At 44.2% G+C, this 14729-nt stretch overlaps 1 protein-coding gene across 1 annotated transcript in view; it reads right to left on the bottom strand.

The window, feature by feature from the left end:
* Positions 1-1170: 1170 nt before the first annotated feature.
* Positions 1171-14729, bottom strand: part of LOC139028442 (uncharacterized) — an 18183-nt gene continuing 4624 nt past the window's right edge. Inside the window, exon 3 of the mRNA XM_070445838.1 lies at positions 1171-1232. Within this exon, the coding sequence (XP_070301939.1) occupies positions 1171-1232 (62 nt within the window). The remainder of the gene's footprint in view (positions 1233-14729) is intronic.

The raw sequence follows: 14729 nt of genomic DNA on the forward strand, positions 1-14729 counted from the left end.
CAATTCACAGATGGTGTCCAGGGCACAGCTGGGAGCTGAGGGGGGTCGGTAGCAGGCGGCAACAGTGAGAGACTTATTTCTGGAGAAATTCATTTTTAAAATTAGAAGTTCYAACTGTTTGGGCATAGACCTGGAAAGTATGACAGAACTTTGCAGGCTATCTCTGCAGTAGATTGCAACTCCTCCCCCTTTGGCAGTTCTATCTTGARGGAAAGTGTTATAGTTGGGTATGGAGATCTCAGAATTTTTGGTGGCCTTCCTAAGCCAGGATTCGGACACGGCAAGGACATCAGGGTTGGCAGAGTGTGCTAAAGCGGTGAGTAAGGCAAACTTAGGGAGGAGGCTTCTGATGTTGACATGCATGAGGCCAAGGCTTTTTCGATCACAGAAGTCAACAAATGAGGGTGCCTGGGGACATGCAGGGCCTGGGTTTACCTCCACATCACCCGAGGAACAGAGGAGTAGTAGGATGAGGGTGCGGCTAAAGGCTATCAAAACTGGTCGCCTAGAGCGTTGGGGACAAGGAATAAAAGGAGCAGATTTATGGCCGTGGTAGAATAGATTCTGGGCATAATGTGCAGACAGGGGTATGGTGGGGCACGGGTACAGCGGAGGCAAGCCCAGGCACTGGGTGATGATAAGAGAGGTTGTATCTCTGGACATGCTGGTCTCAATGGGTGGGGTCACCGCATGTGTGGGAGGTGGGACAAAGGAGGTATCAGAGGTACGGAGAGTYGAACTACGGGGTCCATTGCAAACCAAAACAATGATAACTAGCCTGAACAACAGTATACAAGGCATATTGATATTTGKYAGAGACATACAGTAAGGCATAAAGTGATTGCAGGTCTTGATTGGGAGAGTTAGCTAAAACAACAGGTGAGATAACAGCAGCTAGTCAGCTAACACAGCAACAGCAGGTAAAAATGGCGACGACTAGGCAGAGAGGGTCGGATTYACTACACACAGAGCCTGAGTTAAAACACAGAGCCGACAGATAAAACACAAATAAACAGAATGGAGTACCGTGAATTAATGGACAGTCCGGCAGGCATCAGCTATGTAGCCAAGTGATCATAGTGTCCAGGGGGCAGCCGTAGATGGAGCAGGYGAYCCGCCACTAAGCTAGCACGCAGTGTTTAAAGTTAGTAGCCCGGGGGGGTGGTCTGCTCAGACGGAGGGGGTCTGCTCAGACGGAGGCCGGTTGAGGGCACAGCGGATGGGGTATWCGTCTGCAGACCAGACGTGGTCGTGTCGACAGAGAATCCAAGCCGGATGGCGATGGCGAAAGAGAGGTTGTGATTGTAGAATTGTGTTTGCTAACTGATGCTAGCTTCGTGGCAGTGGCGCTAGCTGCAAGCTAGCTGTGAGGATCAGAAGTAGTGGCTCAAAGATTACGGCAGGAATCCGGCGTTGTTGTCGAGAGACAGTCCGATGCTGGTAAATTGGTGAGTAATATCCAGGCTAATAACAGGGCTGGTGTCTGTGCAGAAGGTAAAAGCTGCTAGCAGCGGCTAAAAAATGGCTAAGTAGCTTGTAGCTGATTAGCTGGTTAGCTACTGGGGGTTCTTGAATGTGTTKCAAAGTTAAAAAATAATAGCGATTCCATATCACATTGGGTGAGGTACGTTACCGGAAGGTATAATCGAGTTAAAAATCAAAAAGAGATAGAAAAAAAAWATATATATATACAAGAAATACGAAAAAATACAAATGTACACGAGAGGACTGAACAAACACGTCTACACTSCTACGCCATCTTGGATTCCACCTCATAGTGTGGAAATAAATATATACTGTATATTTGATTTACATTTACTTTGTTTACAAACATTAGAGTAAATACATTTTGACTTATTTTTCTTCCAAAAAGCCATTTTCAACAAAAGAGAGAAAGAGAAAGAGATTCAGATGGGTTGGGTAAAATGCGGAAGACACATTTCAGTTAAATGCATTCAGTTGAGCAACTGACTAGGTATCCCCCTTTCCCTTTTCTTTCGCCTTTCATTCCTTTGTCAACCTCGCCCAAAGTATGTGTGTCCCCCTCTGATGGAGAGTCACACACCCACATTTACCCACCCACACACACGTCGCGCTACAGGCCTCTTATTACACAATCAAAAGGCCCAGTTAGGCCAGAGTCAAATACTAATTCAGGAAGATCACACCCCAATTGGCGGTGGGATAGATTTCTCAACTAATCTGTGTGTTGCTTGGCCTTCACTGGAGAAAGACTGGCGTGATTAAGACATCAAGTTGTTTGTGCTGTGTGTTGTCACGGCTCCTCCTTCTCAGTGCAGGGGCGGTTCCTCCTGCAGGCAGAGGAGGGTCGTGGAGTGATTGGAGCCACCTGGGCTCAGGGTATAAAGCTGTCACTAATCACTTCTCTCTCTCTCTCTCTGCTCCTCCAGAGGTATGCTCATGATTTGTTTGTTCCTTTGTAGTTTTGCATAGTTTTCACTCAGTCATGTTCACACACACATATTCACGCATCCATGCACTTTACATACCTTACATCATGATACTTCCACACCTCATTCCTTTTTCTTAGTTTAAGTTAATAGTTTGTTTATAATAAAGAACACTTTTAAATTGGCCTATACCTGTTGTTCGTGTCCCCTCATTTTTGTCACAGGCTATGAGCCGGCTTGTGACAGTGTGTAATGTGTGCGTGCAAGGTGTGTGTGCGTGCAGGTGCCTGGTCCGGTGATGTTGTTTGAATGTGTAACAGAGATAGAAACGTGCCGTAAGCTCAGTCCACAGAAATATAGCCAATGGTGCTATCTCATTAGATCCTTTTCTATAGCTCAACTGGCTTGTATGTTGCCAAGGAGGGCGGTCATGTGATAGCGAGGCAGGGGGCCCTGGGTATGAGCCATGCTATGCATCCTGAGTTGAGGGAGGAAACTACTTCTAAGCTAGCTAATGCAGCAAGCATTCAGTACCAGGAACCCTATTATTTTCGTCTTACTGGTAGCAATTTGCACCCGGCAGGAATGAAATGAAAGTAGAAAAGAACAGAGGAGCTAAAGAAAGAGAGGTGACGATAAATAAAAACAAAGGCGAAAAGGAAGCAGAGGGAGTCGATGGGGAAATACTGTAAGTGGACAGTCTTTAAATGAAGTCTCTTTAATGAACAGTCTTTTTAATGAACAGTCTTTTTAATATACAGTCTGTCCAAATCTCTCCCCTCCCTCCCTCCTCCCCTTTCTCTCTCTCTCCATATTTCCTCCTCATCCACATGCAGGTCAGCTCTGAGGAAAAAAAGTGAGTGAGCGGGGAATGCAGGGCACCGCAGAGCAGAGAAAGATAGAGTCATCTCCCAATCATTCTCTCATTCCGTCAAGCATGGCGGCCAGTGCGGTGAGGTGCACAGGTTCATTTAGCTTGGCTATGTAAAAGGTTTACTCAGACGCTAAAGGAGGCTGCTCTGACACTCATTGCATGTGGCAGAGCTTGCAAACTATCACGGGTTACAAAGGGAAACCCGCGAGATGCCCAGTGACGCGCGCCAACCAGATGAGCTAAATACCTTTAAGTCCTTTAAACAGGCTAACATTCACAAGACCACAGGGCCTGAAGGATTACCAGGACGCGTACTCAGAGCATGCGCGGACCTTCCTGACGGGTCGCCCACAGGTGGTAAGGGAAGGAAAAAACACATCCGCCACACCGACCCTCAACAAGTGGGCCCCTCAGGGGGGCGCCCTTAGTCCATTCCGGTATTCCATGTTCACCCACGACTATGTGGCCGCGCACGACTCCAACACCATCATTAACTTTGCAGATGACACAACGGTGGTAGGCCTGTTCACCGACGACGATGACACAGCCTATAGGGAGGAGATCAGAGACCTGGCAGTGTGGTGCCAGAACAACAACCTCTCTCTCAACGTGATGAAGACAAAGGAGCTGATCGTGGACTACAGGAAACGGAGGGCCGAGCATGCCCCCATTTACATTAACAGGGCTGTAGTGGAGCGAGTCAAGAGTTCCTCGGTGTCCATATCACTAAGGATCTATTATGGTCCACACACACTAACACAGTTGTGAAGAGAGCATAACAATGCCTCTTCCCCCTTAGGAGGCTGAAAATATTTGGCATGGGCCCTCAGATCCCCAAAAAGTTATACAGCTGCACCATTGAGAGCACCTTCACTGGCTGCATCACCGCTTGGTATGGAAACTGCTTAGTGCTAGGTGCAACAGAGGGTAGTGTTTACAGCCTAGTGCATCACTGGGGCCGAGCTCCCTGCGATCCAGGACCTCTATACCAGGCATTTTAAGAGAAAGGCCCAAAACATTTTCAAAGACTCCAACCACCCAAGTCATAGACTTATCTTTCTGCTATCACATGACAAGAGGCATCGATGCACCAAGTCTTGAACCAACAGGACCCTGAACAGCTTCTACCCCCAAGCCATGACTGCTAAATTGTTTGTTAAATAATTAACCAAATAGCTACACGGACTATCTGCATTGACCCTTTCTGCACTAACTTTTTTGTCTTATCACATACGCTGCTGCTACTGTTAATTATCTGTCACTGTATTCCTAGTTATATGTACTGTACATYTCTACCTCAATTACCTCGTACCTCTGCACATCGACTCTGTACTGGTACCCCGTGGAAACTGTGTTAACTATCCTACAGATGAGCTTCAATGCCATACAACTCTCCTTCCGTGGCCTCCAACTGCTCTTAAATGCAAGTAAAACTAAATGCATGCTCTTCAACCGACCGCTGCCCGCACCTGCCCGCCCGTCCAGCATCACTACTCTGGACAGTTCTGACTTAGAATATGTGGACAACTACAAATACCTAGGTGTCTGGTTAGACTGTAAACTATCCTTCCAGACTCACATTAAGCATCTCCAATCCAAAATTAAATCTAGAATTGGCTTCCTATTTCGCAACAAAGCATCCTTCACTCATGCTGCCAAACATACCCTTGTAAAACTGACCATCACTACCAGTCCTCGACTTCGCGATGTCATTTACAAAATACCTCAACACTCTACTCAACAAATTGGATGCAGTCTGTCACAGTGCCATCCTTTTGTCACCAAAGCCCCATATACTTCCCACCACTGCGACCTGTATGCTCTCGTTGGCTGCCCTCGCTTCATACTCGTCCAAACCCACTGGCTCAGGTCATCTACAAGTCTCTCTAGGTAAAGCCCCGCCTTATCTCAGCTCACTGTCACCATAGCAGCACCCACCTGTAGCACACACTCCAGCAGTATATCTCACTGGTCACCCCCAAAGCCAATTCTTCCTTTGGCCCCTTTCCTTCCAAATCTCTGCTGCCAATGACTAGAACGAACCGCAAAAATGACTGAAGCTAGACACGTATCTCCCTCACTAGCTTTAAGGACCAGCTGTCAGAGCAGCTCACAGATCACTGCACCTGTACATACCCATCTGTAAATAGCCCATCCAACTACCTCATCCCCATACTGTATTTATTTATTTATCTTGCTCCTTTTACCCCAATCTCTATTTGCACATTCATCTTCTGCACATCTACCATTCCAGTGTTTAATTGCTATATTGTAATTACTTCCCACCAATGCCTATTTATTGCCTTATATCCCTTATCCTACCTCATTTGCACACACTGTATATCACTTTTTCTACTGTATTATTGACTGTATGTTTGTTAGTTCCAGTGTAACTCTGTGTTGTTGATGTGTCGAACTGCTTTGCTTTATCTTGGCCCGGTTGCAGTTGTAAATGAGAGTTTGTTCTCAACTAGCCTACCTGGTTAAATAAAGGTGAAATAAAATAAATAAAAAAGTTGTAAAGCCAAGTTATCATTACTCATTGTGTATTATTATTACTTTTTGACGTGTTTTACTTCTCCATTGTTTCTCTATGTTCTTTCTCTCTCATTGTTGGAAGCCCATAAGTAAGCATTTACTGTAGTCTACACCTGTTGTTTACCAAGCATGTGACAAAAAGGTTATTTATTTCTTTGGTGCCACAATAAGAGCCACTGCTGATGGTCCTCCTCCAAGCAAAGAGAAGACAGCTGGGGTGAATGACAAAGAGAGCTAGGGCGACAGTGGGTGAATACTGCAGTGTGCAGTGTGTGTGGCACGCATTTGTGTGTTACCAGTAATTTATGTACCTTAGACCTGCATTTCATCCTTCATCTTAAGCCAAGTGTTGACAAGGACATAAAGAATGTGTGTGTGTGTGTGTGTGTGTGTGTGTGGTGTGTGTGTGTGTGTGTGTGTGTTGTGTGTGTGTTGTTGTGTGTGTGTTGTGTGTGTGTGTGTGTGGTGTGTTGTGTGTGTGTTGTGTGTGTGTTACTCTAATGGATTATTAAAGATTTTAAGTAATAAAATGAATTAATTATAAATAACTATAAGGAACACAAAGACAATGTGATTGTAGATAAAATGCTTCCCCCCCCCTTTTTTTTTACAAGCAAATGCAAAGCTAATGCCAAAACAAAGCTAATGCAACAGCATGCAATGAAAAGTTAATTGAGTTATGCTCATCAGATCCTGTCTCTTTTGATTGTTTCCTCAGACTCAGAACTTCCTGGTCAAAGGACTGATTCCTGTCCTGTTCCGGTATTCATACATAGCAGGCGTAAAAAGATGCCTGAAACTAGATCCCTACAATACTGGTCTTGACAAGAAGAATAAAACTGTCTGGAGTTCTCTTCTGCACTGTCAACCAATCCAGTGACAATGTGGAGGAGAGTTAAGATGGAGTGTCACTTGTTATAGTCCAAAAGCGGAGTTGCGAATTAAATTAAATTTGAATAGAGTTTATTTGTTTCAATTGAACACTTCCTCCACTCCTATCTATGTTGCCTTCTTCTCACACACTACATATACATAACACACACACAACACACACACACATGATACTGATGCGCACCCCACACACACAGCATCTGAGCAGCACCACACACACACACACAACACACACATGCATACTGCACGCCCACGCACGCGCGCACGCACGACACGCACGCACGCCGCACCGCACGCACAGCACTGCACGCAACGCACGCACGCCACAGCACGCACGCACGCACGCAGCACGCAGCCCACGCACGCACGCACGCACGCAACGCCGCACGCACGCACGCACGCACACGCACGCACACCCGCACGCCCACGCACGCACGCACGCACGCAGCACGCACGCACGCACACGCACGCACGCACCACGCACAACACACACACACACACACACCACACACCACGCCTACTGACGCACGCACGCACACACACGCACAACACACACACCACATGCATGCATACTGACGCACGACGCACACGCACATTCACGCACGCAAGCGCCACACATACTAACGCACGCACATGCACACACAAACGCACATGCATACAGACGCCGTGCCACAACACCAGACGCACGCAAGCAAGCACACGCACGCACAAACATACTTGCACCACACACACACAACACACACACACACACACACACACACACCACACACACACACACACAGACACACACACAACACACACACACACACACACACACACACACCTCTGACTTCTGCTACTGTCTATATATCTATCTGTGTCTAGCACTTTACCCCTACCTATATGTACATAGCTACCTCAATTACCTTACCCCTGCAACAGACTCAGTAGTACACTTATTAGCCATGTTATTTCTACTCCCTGTATAAGCCATGTATTTCTACTTCCCGTATATCCATGTTATTTTCTCTCTTTCCTCCCTCTAAGATATCTAGCTGCCGTTAACATGTTGTCACTTCTCTAAATATCTAGCTCTCCTCGTAGAGTTGTCCATACCTTCTCTAAGATATCTAGCTGCTCCTTGTAGACATTTTCTTACCTTCTCTAAGATATCTACTCTCCTTGTAGACATTTGTCCTTACCTCTCTAAGATATCTAGCTGCTCTTGTAGACATGTTGTCCGTACCTTCTCTAAGATATCTAGCTGCTCCTTGTGTAGACATGTTCCCTACCTTCTCTAAATATCTAGCTGCTCTCTGTAGACATGTTTCCTACCTTCCTAATATCTACTTGCTCCTTGTAGACATTTGCGCCTACCTTCTCTAAGATATCTAGCTGCTCCTTGTAGAAGTTTGTCCTACCTTTTCTGCCTTGTAAAGTGCTATTCTAAATTCTAGCTGCCCTGTAGAATTGTCCCTACCTTCTCAAGATATCAGCTGCTGTAGAATGTTTCCCTACCTTCTCTAAGATATCTAGCTGTCCTTGTAGAAGTTTGTCCCTACCTTCTCTAAATATTTAGCTGCTCCTTGTAGATGTTGTCCATACCTTCTCTAAGATATCTAGCTCTCCTAGAATTTGTCCTACCTCTCTAATACTAGCTGCTCCTTTAGACATGTTGTCCCTCCTTCTCTAAATAGCTAGCTGCTCTTGTAGACATGTTTCCTACTCTAAGATATCTAGCATGCTCCTTGTAACATGTTTCACTTAACATCTCTAAGATATCTAGCTGCTCTGTAGAATTTTCCTTAAATCTCTAAGATATCTAGCTGCTCCTTGTAGGCATTTGTCCTACATCTCTAATATCTAGCGCTCCTGAGACTGTTGTCCTACCTCTCTAAGATATCTAGCTGCTCCTTGTAGAAGTGTTGTCCTTAACATCTCAAGATATCTAGCTGCTCCTTGTAGACATGTTGTCCTTCCTTCTCTAAGATATCTAGCTGGTCCTTGTAACATGTTTCCTTACCTTCTCTAGATATCTAGCTGCTCCTTGTAGTGTTGTCCCTACCTTCTCTAAAGATTATCTAGCGCTCCTTGTAGACATTTTCCCTACTTCTCTAAATATCTGCTCTCCTTGTAGAGTTTGTCCTTAACATCTCAAGATATCAAAATCAAATCAAATTGTATTTGTGACATCGCCGAATACAACAGCTGTAGACCTTACCGTGAAATGCTTACTTACAAGTCCTTAACCAACAATGCAGTTTCAATAAAATACCTAAACAAATATAATTATAGAGCAGCAGTAATAACAGTAGCGGGGCTATATACAGGGTACTAGTACAGATCACATGTCAATGTGCGGCACCAGTGTCGAGTAATTGATGTAATATGTACATGTAAGGTAGAGTTATTAAAGTGACTATGCATACATACATAAAGAGAGGAGTAGCAGCGTCCGGGGGGGGCGGGGGGCATGCAATAGTCTGGTAGCCATTTGATTAGCTGTTCAGGAGTCTTTGGCTGTGGTAGAAGCTATTAGGACTTCTTGCGACCTAGACTTGCTCTCCGGACCGATTGCCTGCGTAGCAGAGAGAACAGTCTATGACTAGTGGCTGGAGTCTTTGACAACTTTAGGCCTTCCTCTGACACCGCTGGTTATAGAGTCCTGGATGCAGGAAGCTTGGCCCCAGTGATGTACTGGGCCTACGCACTACACTCTGTAGTGCCTTGTTGGTCGGAGCAGTAGTTGCCATACCAGGCAGTGACAACTCATCAGGATGCCCTCGATGTGCAGCGTGAAACCTTTTGAGATCTGAGGACCCATGCCAAATCTTTCCAGTCTTGAGGGAATAGTTTTGTCGTGCCCTCTTCATGACGTCTGGTGGCTTTAACCATGTTACTGGTGCTTAATTTATGATTTAATTATATATGCAAGCCTCAACCACTACCCTGAGAGCACGTGATTCACGTGTATCACTGACAGCCCTCAGGTTCAATACAAATCAAAAACGTCTACACATCATTTGATCTCTACAGTCCTGTTGGATGGTCGTCATTGACCCTTGAATAGGCTTAAACACTGTATTCGTGATTTAAAGCCATATTGGGTTAAATCATTTACTCGTTCTTTTAGTCAGTTGGTTAAATCATATCAATTACGGTCCAATTTCTCATTTGCTTCTAACATACCAAAATTAGAACAGCTCATGTAGATATAGTTTAGTTACTTAGCTCCGTGGTCCTGGAATTCTCTCCTGAACATTTAAAAATTTGATGATCTAGTTTCGTTGGTGGAGTTTAAACACTTGATCGATGTATATATCATAGACTAATGTAATTGTCTTTAGGACAGCTGTTTTTAGTCAAGACTTTCATGTTTTTAAAAATGTAATATGTATTAATTGTTGTACTGTATGTGTGTTTATAGTTTTGTTTAATGTTGTGTTAGTATATGTAAGTTGTTTTGTCTGAAACGTTGTTCCCTCTGCTGCTATTGGACCAGGTCTCTCTTGGAAAAGAGATGTTATCTCAATGAGAAAAACCTTTATAAATAAAGCTAAAATAAAAAAAATGAATAAATGTTTGTTTGTTGGTGATGTGGACGCCAAGGAACTTGAAACTCTCAACCTGCTCCACTGCAGCTCTGTTGATGAGAATGGGGGCGTGCACGGTTCTCCTTTTCCTGTAGTCCACAATCATCTCCTTTGTCTTCATCACGTTGAGGGAGAGGTCGTTGTTCTGGCACCACACGGCCAGGTCTCTGACCTCCTCCCTATAGGCTGTCTCATTGCTGTCGGTGATCAGGCCTACCACTGTTGTGTCATCAGGAAACTTAATGATGGTGTTGGAGTCGTGCCTGGCCATGCAGTCATGAGTGAACAGGGAGTACAGGAGGGGGCTGAGCACACACCCCTGAGGGACCCCTGTGTTAAGGATAAGCATGACGGATGTGTTGTTACCTACCCTTACCAGCTGGGGGCGGCCCGTCAGGAAGTCCAGGATCCAGTTGCAGAGGGAGGTATTTAGTCCCAGCGTCCTTAGCTTATTGATGAGCTATGAGAGCACTATGGTGTTGAACGCTGAGCTGTAGTCAATGAATAGCATTCTCACATAGGTGTTCCTTTTGTCCAGGTGTGAAAGGGCAGAGATTGCATCAGCTGTGGATCTGTAAGCAAATTGGAGTGGGCCTAGGGTTTCTGGGAAAATGGTGTTGATGTGAGCCATAACCAGCCTTCCATAGCATTTCATGGCTACAGACGTGAGTGCTACGGGTCAGTAGTCATTTAGTCAGGTTACCTTAGTAAGTAAGCATTTCACTGTAAGGTCTGCGACTGTTGCATTCGGTGCATGTTATAAATCAAATTTGATTTGATTTATATGATTTCATATGTGTTATTTCATAGTTTTGATGTCTTCACTAATATTCTACAATGTAGAAAATAGTAAAAATAAAGAAAAAACACTTTTTTGACTTGTACAGTTGTAGGTCATAGCAACCAGCGTAAAATGCATGCAGTACCCTTGCCTAATACACAGTACCTGATGCGTGAACAATATCCAAATGCAGTTGACACAGCTATCATTCTGCTGTCATTCTACATTTGATGAGTTCAGCCATTGAAAGTGATTGCTGAAACAGAATTGATTAAGAGGGCTGTAAGTGAAGTGATACTGTTTAGTCAAACAAAGCCACAGGCCATGAAGCGATGGAGATATTTAGTAGAGCTGCAAAGAGAGAAGAGAGAAGAAATGGTCAGCCTTACGAATAATTATTAAGGCGTTATAAGCATAACATAGGAAGAATAATGTCTATGAGCCATTTGTTTCATGTCTCTTCTAAGTAGCCACGGGTGTTATGAATGCTTATAGCAAGTCTTATAATGCAGTGATTATGAGGTGATCAAATGCTCGTTGATATCCATTATAAACAGGTAGCTCATAGAAGGTGTCCTTTACCAAGCTGTCAGTATCTTAGCCCTTTAAATCATGGCTTGTCTAAATTTACAAAGGCTGGGCATACATACAACAATGACTTAGTCTAGGGTCAATTTTTCAGCATAGGGGTAACAGGTCAAAAGCGTATGGCATGCTCCTTCTTCCAAATCATGCAAAGAAGGGAATTATTCTTATACTAATGACATGATAAAAGTGGAGGGTGGACTGGCCTGGACAATCTCACTGAAATGAACTAATTTCCATGTAGACATGACCTCAGTGTTCATGTGTTCAGGTTAAATAGATAGGTGTTGAGAGCTAGAACCCATAGAATTGGAATGCTACTATTCTAATTCTATGGTAGACTGAGGCACCTACATTGAAGGGCAAGTGACACAATGTGAGGGACAGACAGAAGAACATACTAGTTCAACTGTCTACGAAGGTGAGAGGCAATGTGTGACCATGCTTGTGTGTTTGTGTGTGTTGTGGGTAATTACGCACGGACGCACACACCCACACTTTCCTAACATAATACTGAGTGATAACTGATGTCTGCTGTGTGTGAATACATTTTCCCTTTAGAGATCAATTTACTTTTCTTATCCTACTCTGTGATCTTATCTTCACAAGTACAGTACAACCCACACACACGTGCACCCACACACACTTACATCCAAAGTAATCAAACCTAATCTTATGCAAACTGATACTACACACACACACACACACACACACACACACACACACACGKGCGCACACAAACACAKCCCCCCCCCCCCWCCCACACACACTCACKCCTTTTTTTTCACTACTTCTCCAGCTGCTGTCTGTTGTAAGCGAGGATAGCGGTGGGTGGTGGTGGCCAGCAGATTATTTGCAATTTTCTAGCTGAATACCTCTCAAAGTGTTGTTGGTGACGGGAAGGCAGCTAGATGGGTGGAGGGGAGGAAGAGGCATCTTCAGAACCTTGTTTTAATGCACAATGAAAACATGACATTAGAATGGAGGGAGAGAGTAAAGTAAAATTAAAAACGAGCAGAGAGAGGGAGCGGAGGGAAGGGGGATGAGAGAAAGAGAGTGAAGGGGGAGAAGAGAAAAGGGGAGAGAAAGTTAGGAGTTGAGAGAGAGTGAGAGAGAGAGAGAGAGATAAGAGAAGAGGTATAAGTTGAGAGAGAAAGTATGAGTTGAGAGAGAGAGGGTAGAGAGGAGGAGGGTGAGAGACAGTGGAGATAGAGAGAGAGATGCTAGAGAGACTAGAAAAGCAGAACATGCAGCACATGGTATTGTTGTTTATGTCTCATTAACATATTTTGAGGCGTGCATTGTAAGTGGCTATGTGTTGCACCAATTAGTGAGAGTGCTCTACCAATGTAACTGGTATGTGATAGTAGTGACACATCAATTAAAAAATATATTGGAAAGATTGGAAAAAATCTTGCATTTTGCCATGTCCTTTTGGTCTGTTTTGCCCTGTAGTCACTGCCAGTTTGGAAGCCTTTGTTAAGGCCTCTGAAAGTGATATAAAATACCAAATATTTATTAATATGCTGTAATTTTTAAACATAGCAGCCAACCTGTTCACACCAATCCCGTGTAATTACAGTAAAATACTGTGAAATACAAACCTGAATCCCCTCAATAAATGTAATCCATCCATTCATTAATTCATTATGGTTACAGTAGCATTTACTTTTTGACAGTATAATACAGTAAATCTACAGTATTGTACTGTGTGTCATTACACAGTACTTGCTTTGATACTGTATTTAGATTACAGTAGGTGTACTGCAATATGAAATACAGTAACTTACCACTAGCTGCCTGTAAGTTACTGTCAAATTCACGGAAACCTCTTTACATGTAGGCAATACAGTGGTCTGCTTTGTTTCACTATACTATATGCTGGGGTACAACTACCACCCATACTTGCTTTGGAACATCCAGCTAGGGATATTTTTCAATGTAACATTCTGTCTAGACCGTGATGGACTGAAATATGGTATTTTAAAATGTGGTATTTTAGTGCTGGGCTGGAACAAAAGCCTGCATGTCTCTCCAGGAAGAATGTTGGAGATCCCTGCTCTATGTTCATTCATATCCACTGATTATGCTATATATTAGACTCACTATGACATGTTATAATGCATTTCTTTACAGACAGTGCAACAATGTCAACCGAGGTTAAGACTACTTAGACTTCTCTTGCTCGGTAACTGCATCCACCATAGTGTCTCAGAACATTTTCTTCCAGCCCAAACCCAGCAGCTGCACCATCCAATTACTAAACTAAACCACCAAYCTCTTCATTAATCCAGTCAGGTCAGTACAGTGCCAGACTGGAACAGAAAAGTACAGTCCTGGGGGTCCTATAGAGGAACCAATTGGAAAACACTAAACAGTACTCCACCACTGGACCCAGGGTCATAGAAATACATGGAGTACAATAGGAGTGTGGGCTAATAAAATATGTCCACGGGCCATAAAATGTCCCATTGTGCTAAATGAGGAGAGCTTACAGAAGCGGGCGGTGTGAAGCGGTTACAGCCCACACCATCTGTTTCTGTTTCAACCTCCCCTCTCTTCAGAACCCTCACAGAGGTTGCATCCCGAATGGCACCCTATTCAAAAGTAGTGCACTATGAGTGTTGTTCGTTGGAATGTAGTGGCGCCATTCACATAGGAGGTGTTACGCTCTGCAAGACCTCCCTGGCAGGCGCGTAACTTATGACAGTATATTAGAAATGTTAGAGACAGGTCAATTCCACCAATAATATACCTACGATTAATTTGATTGTTTGGGAATTACTTTTCCACCGCAAAGCGCCAGGCAGCTACTGGCTTTCAGTGGCTTTACACAACACAGTGCTACTCAATTTCTCATGTTATGGTTGGATCCCCTATCGCCAACTATGCTTTTGGTTTGGCCCGGTCCTCAGAGGCTGTGGTTTGTGAAGAAAAAAAAGTTAAGCAAGGCTTGTAAGGAGAACGGAGAACGGTAGGCTCAAGCAACATTGTTCCTCTACCCAGTAAGAGGCAGCCTTGCCTGTCTCCCAGACTAACCAGCAGCAGAAACCTTCCTTAGTTAACAAATTTGAAGG

Source organism: Salvelinus sp. IW2-2015, linkage group LG11 (genome assembly GCF_002910315.2).
Source record: "Salvelinus sp. IW2-2015 linkage group LG11, ASM291031v2, whole genome shotgun sequence".
Taxonomy (NCBI): domain Eukaryota; kingdom Metazoa; phylum Chordata; class Actinopteri; order Salmoniformes; family Salmonidae; genus Salvelinus; species Salvelinus sp. IW2-2015.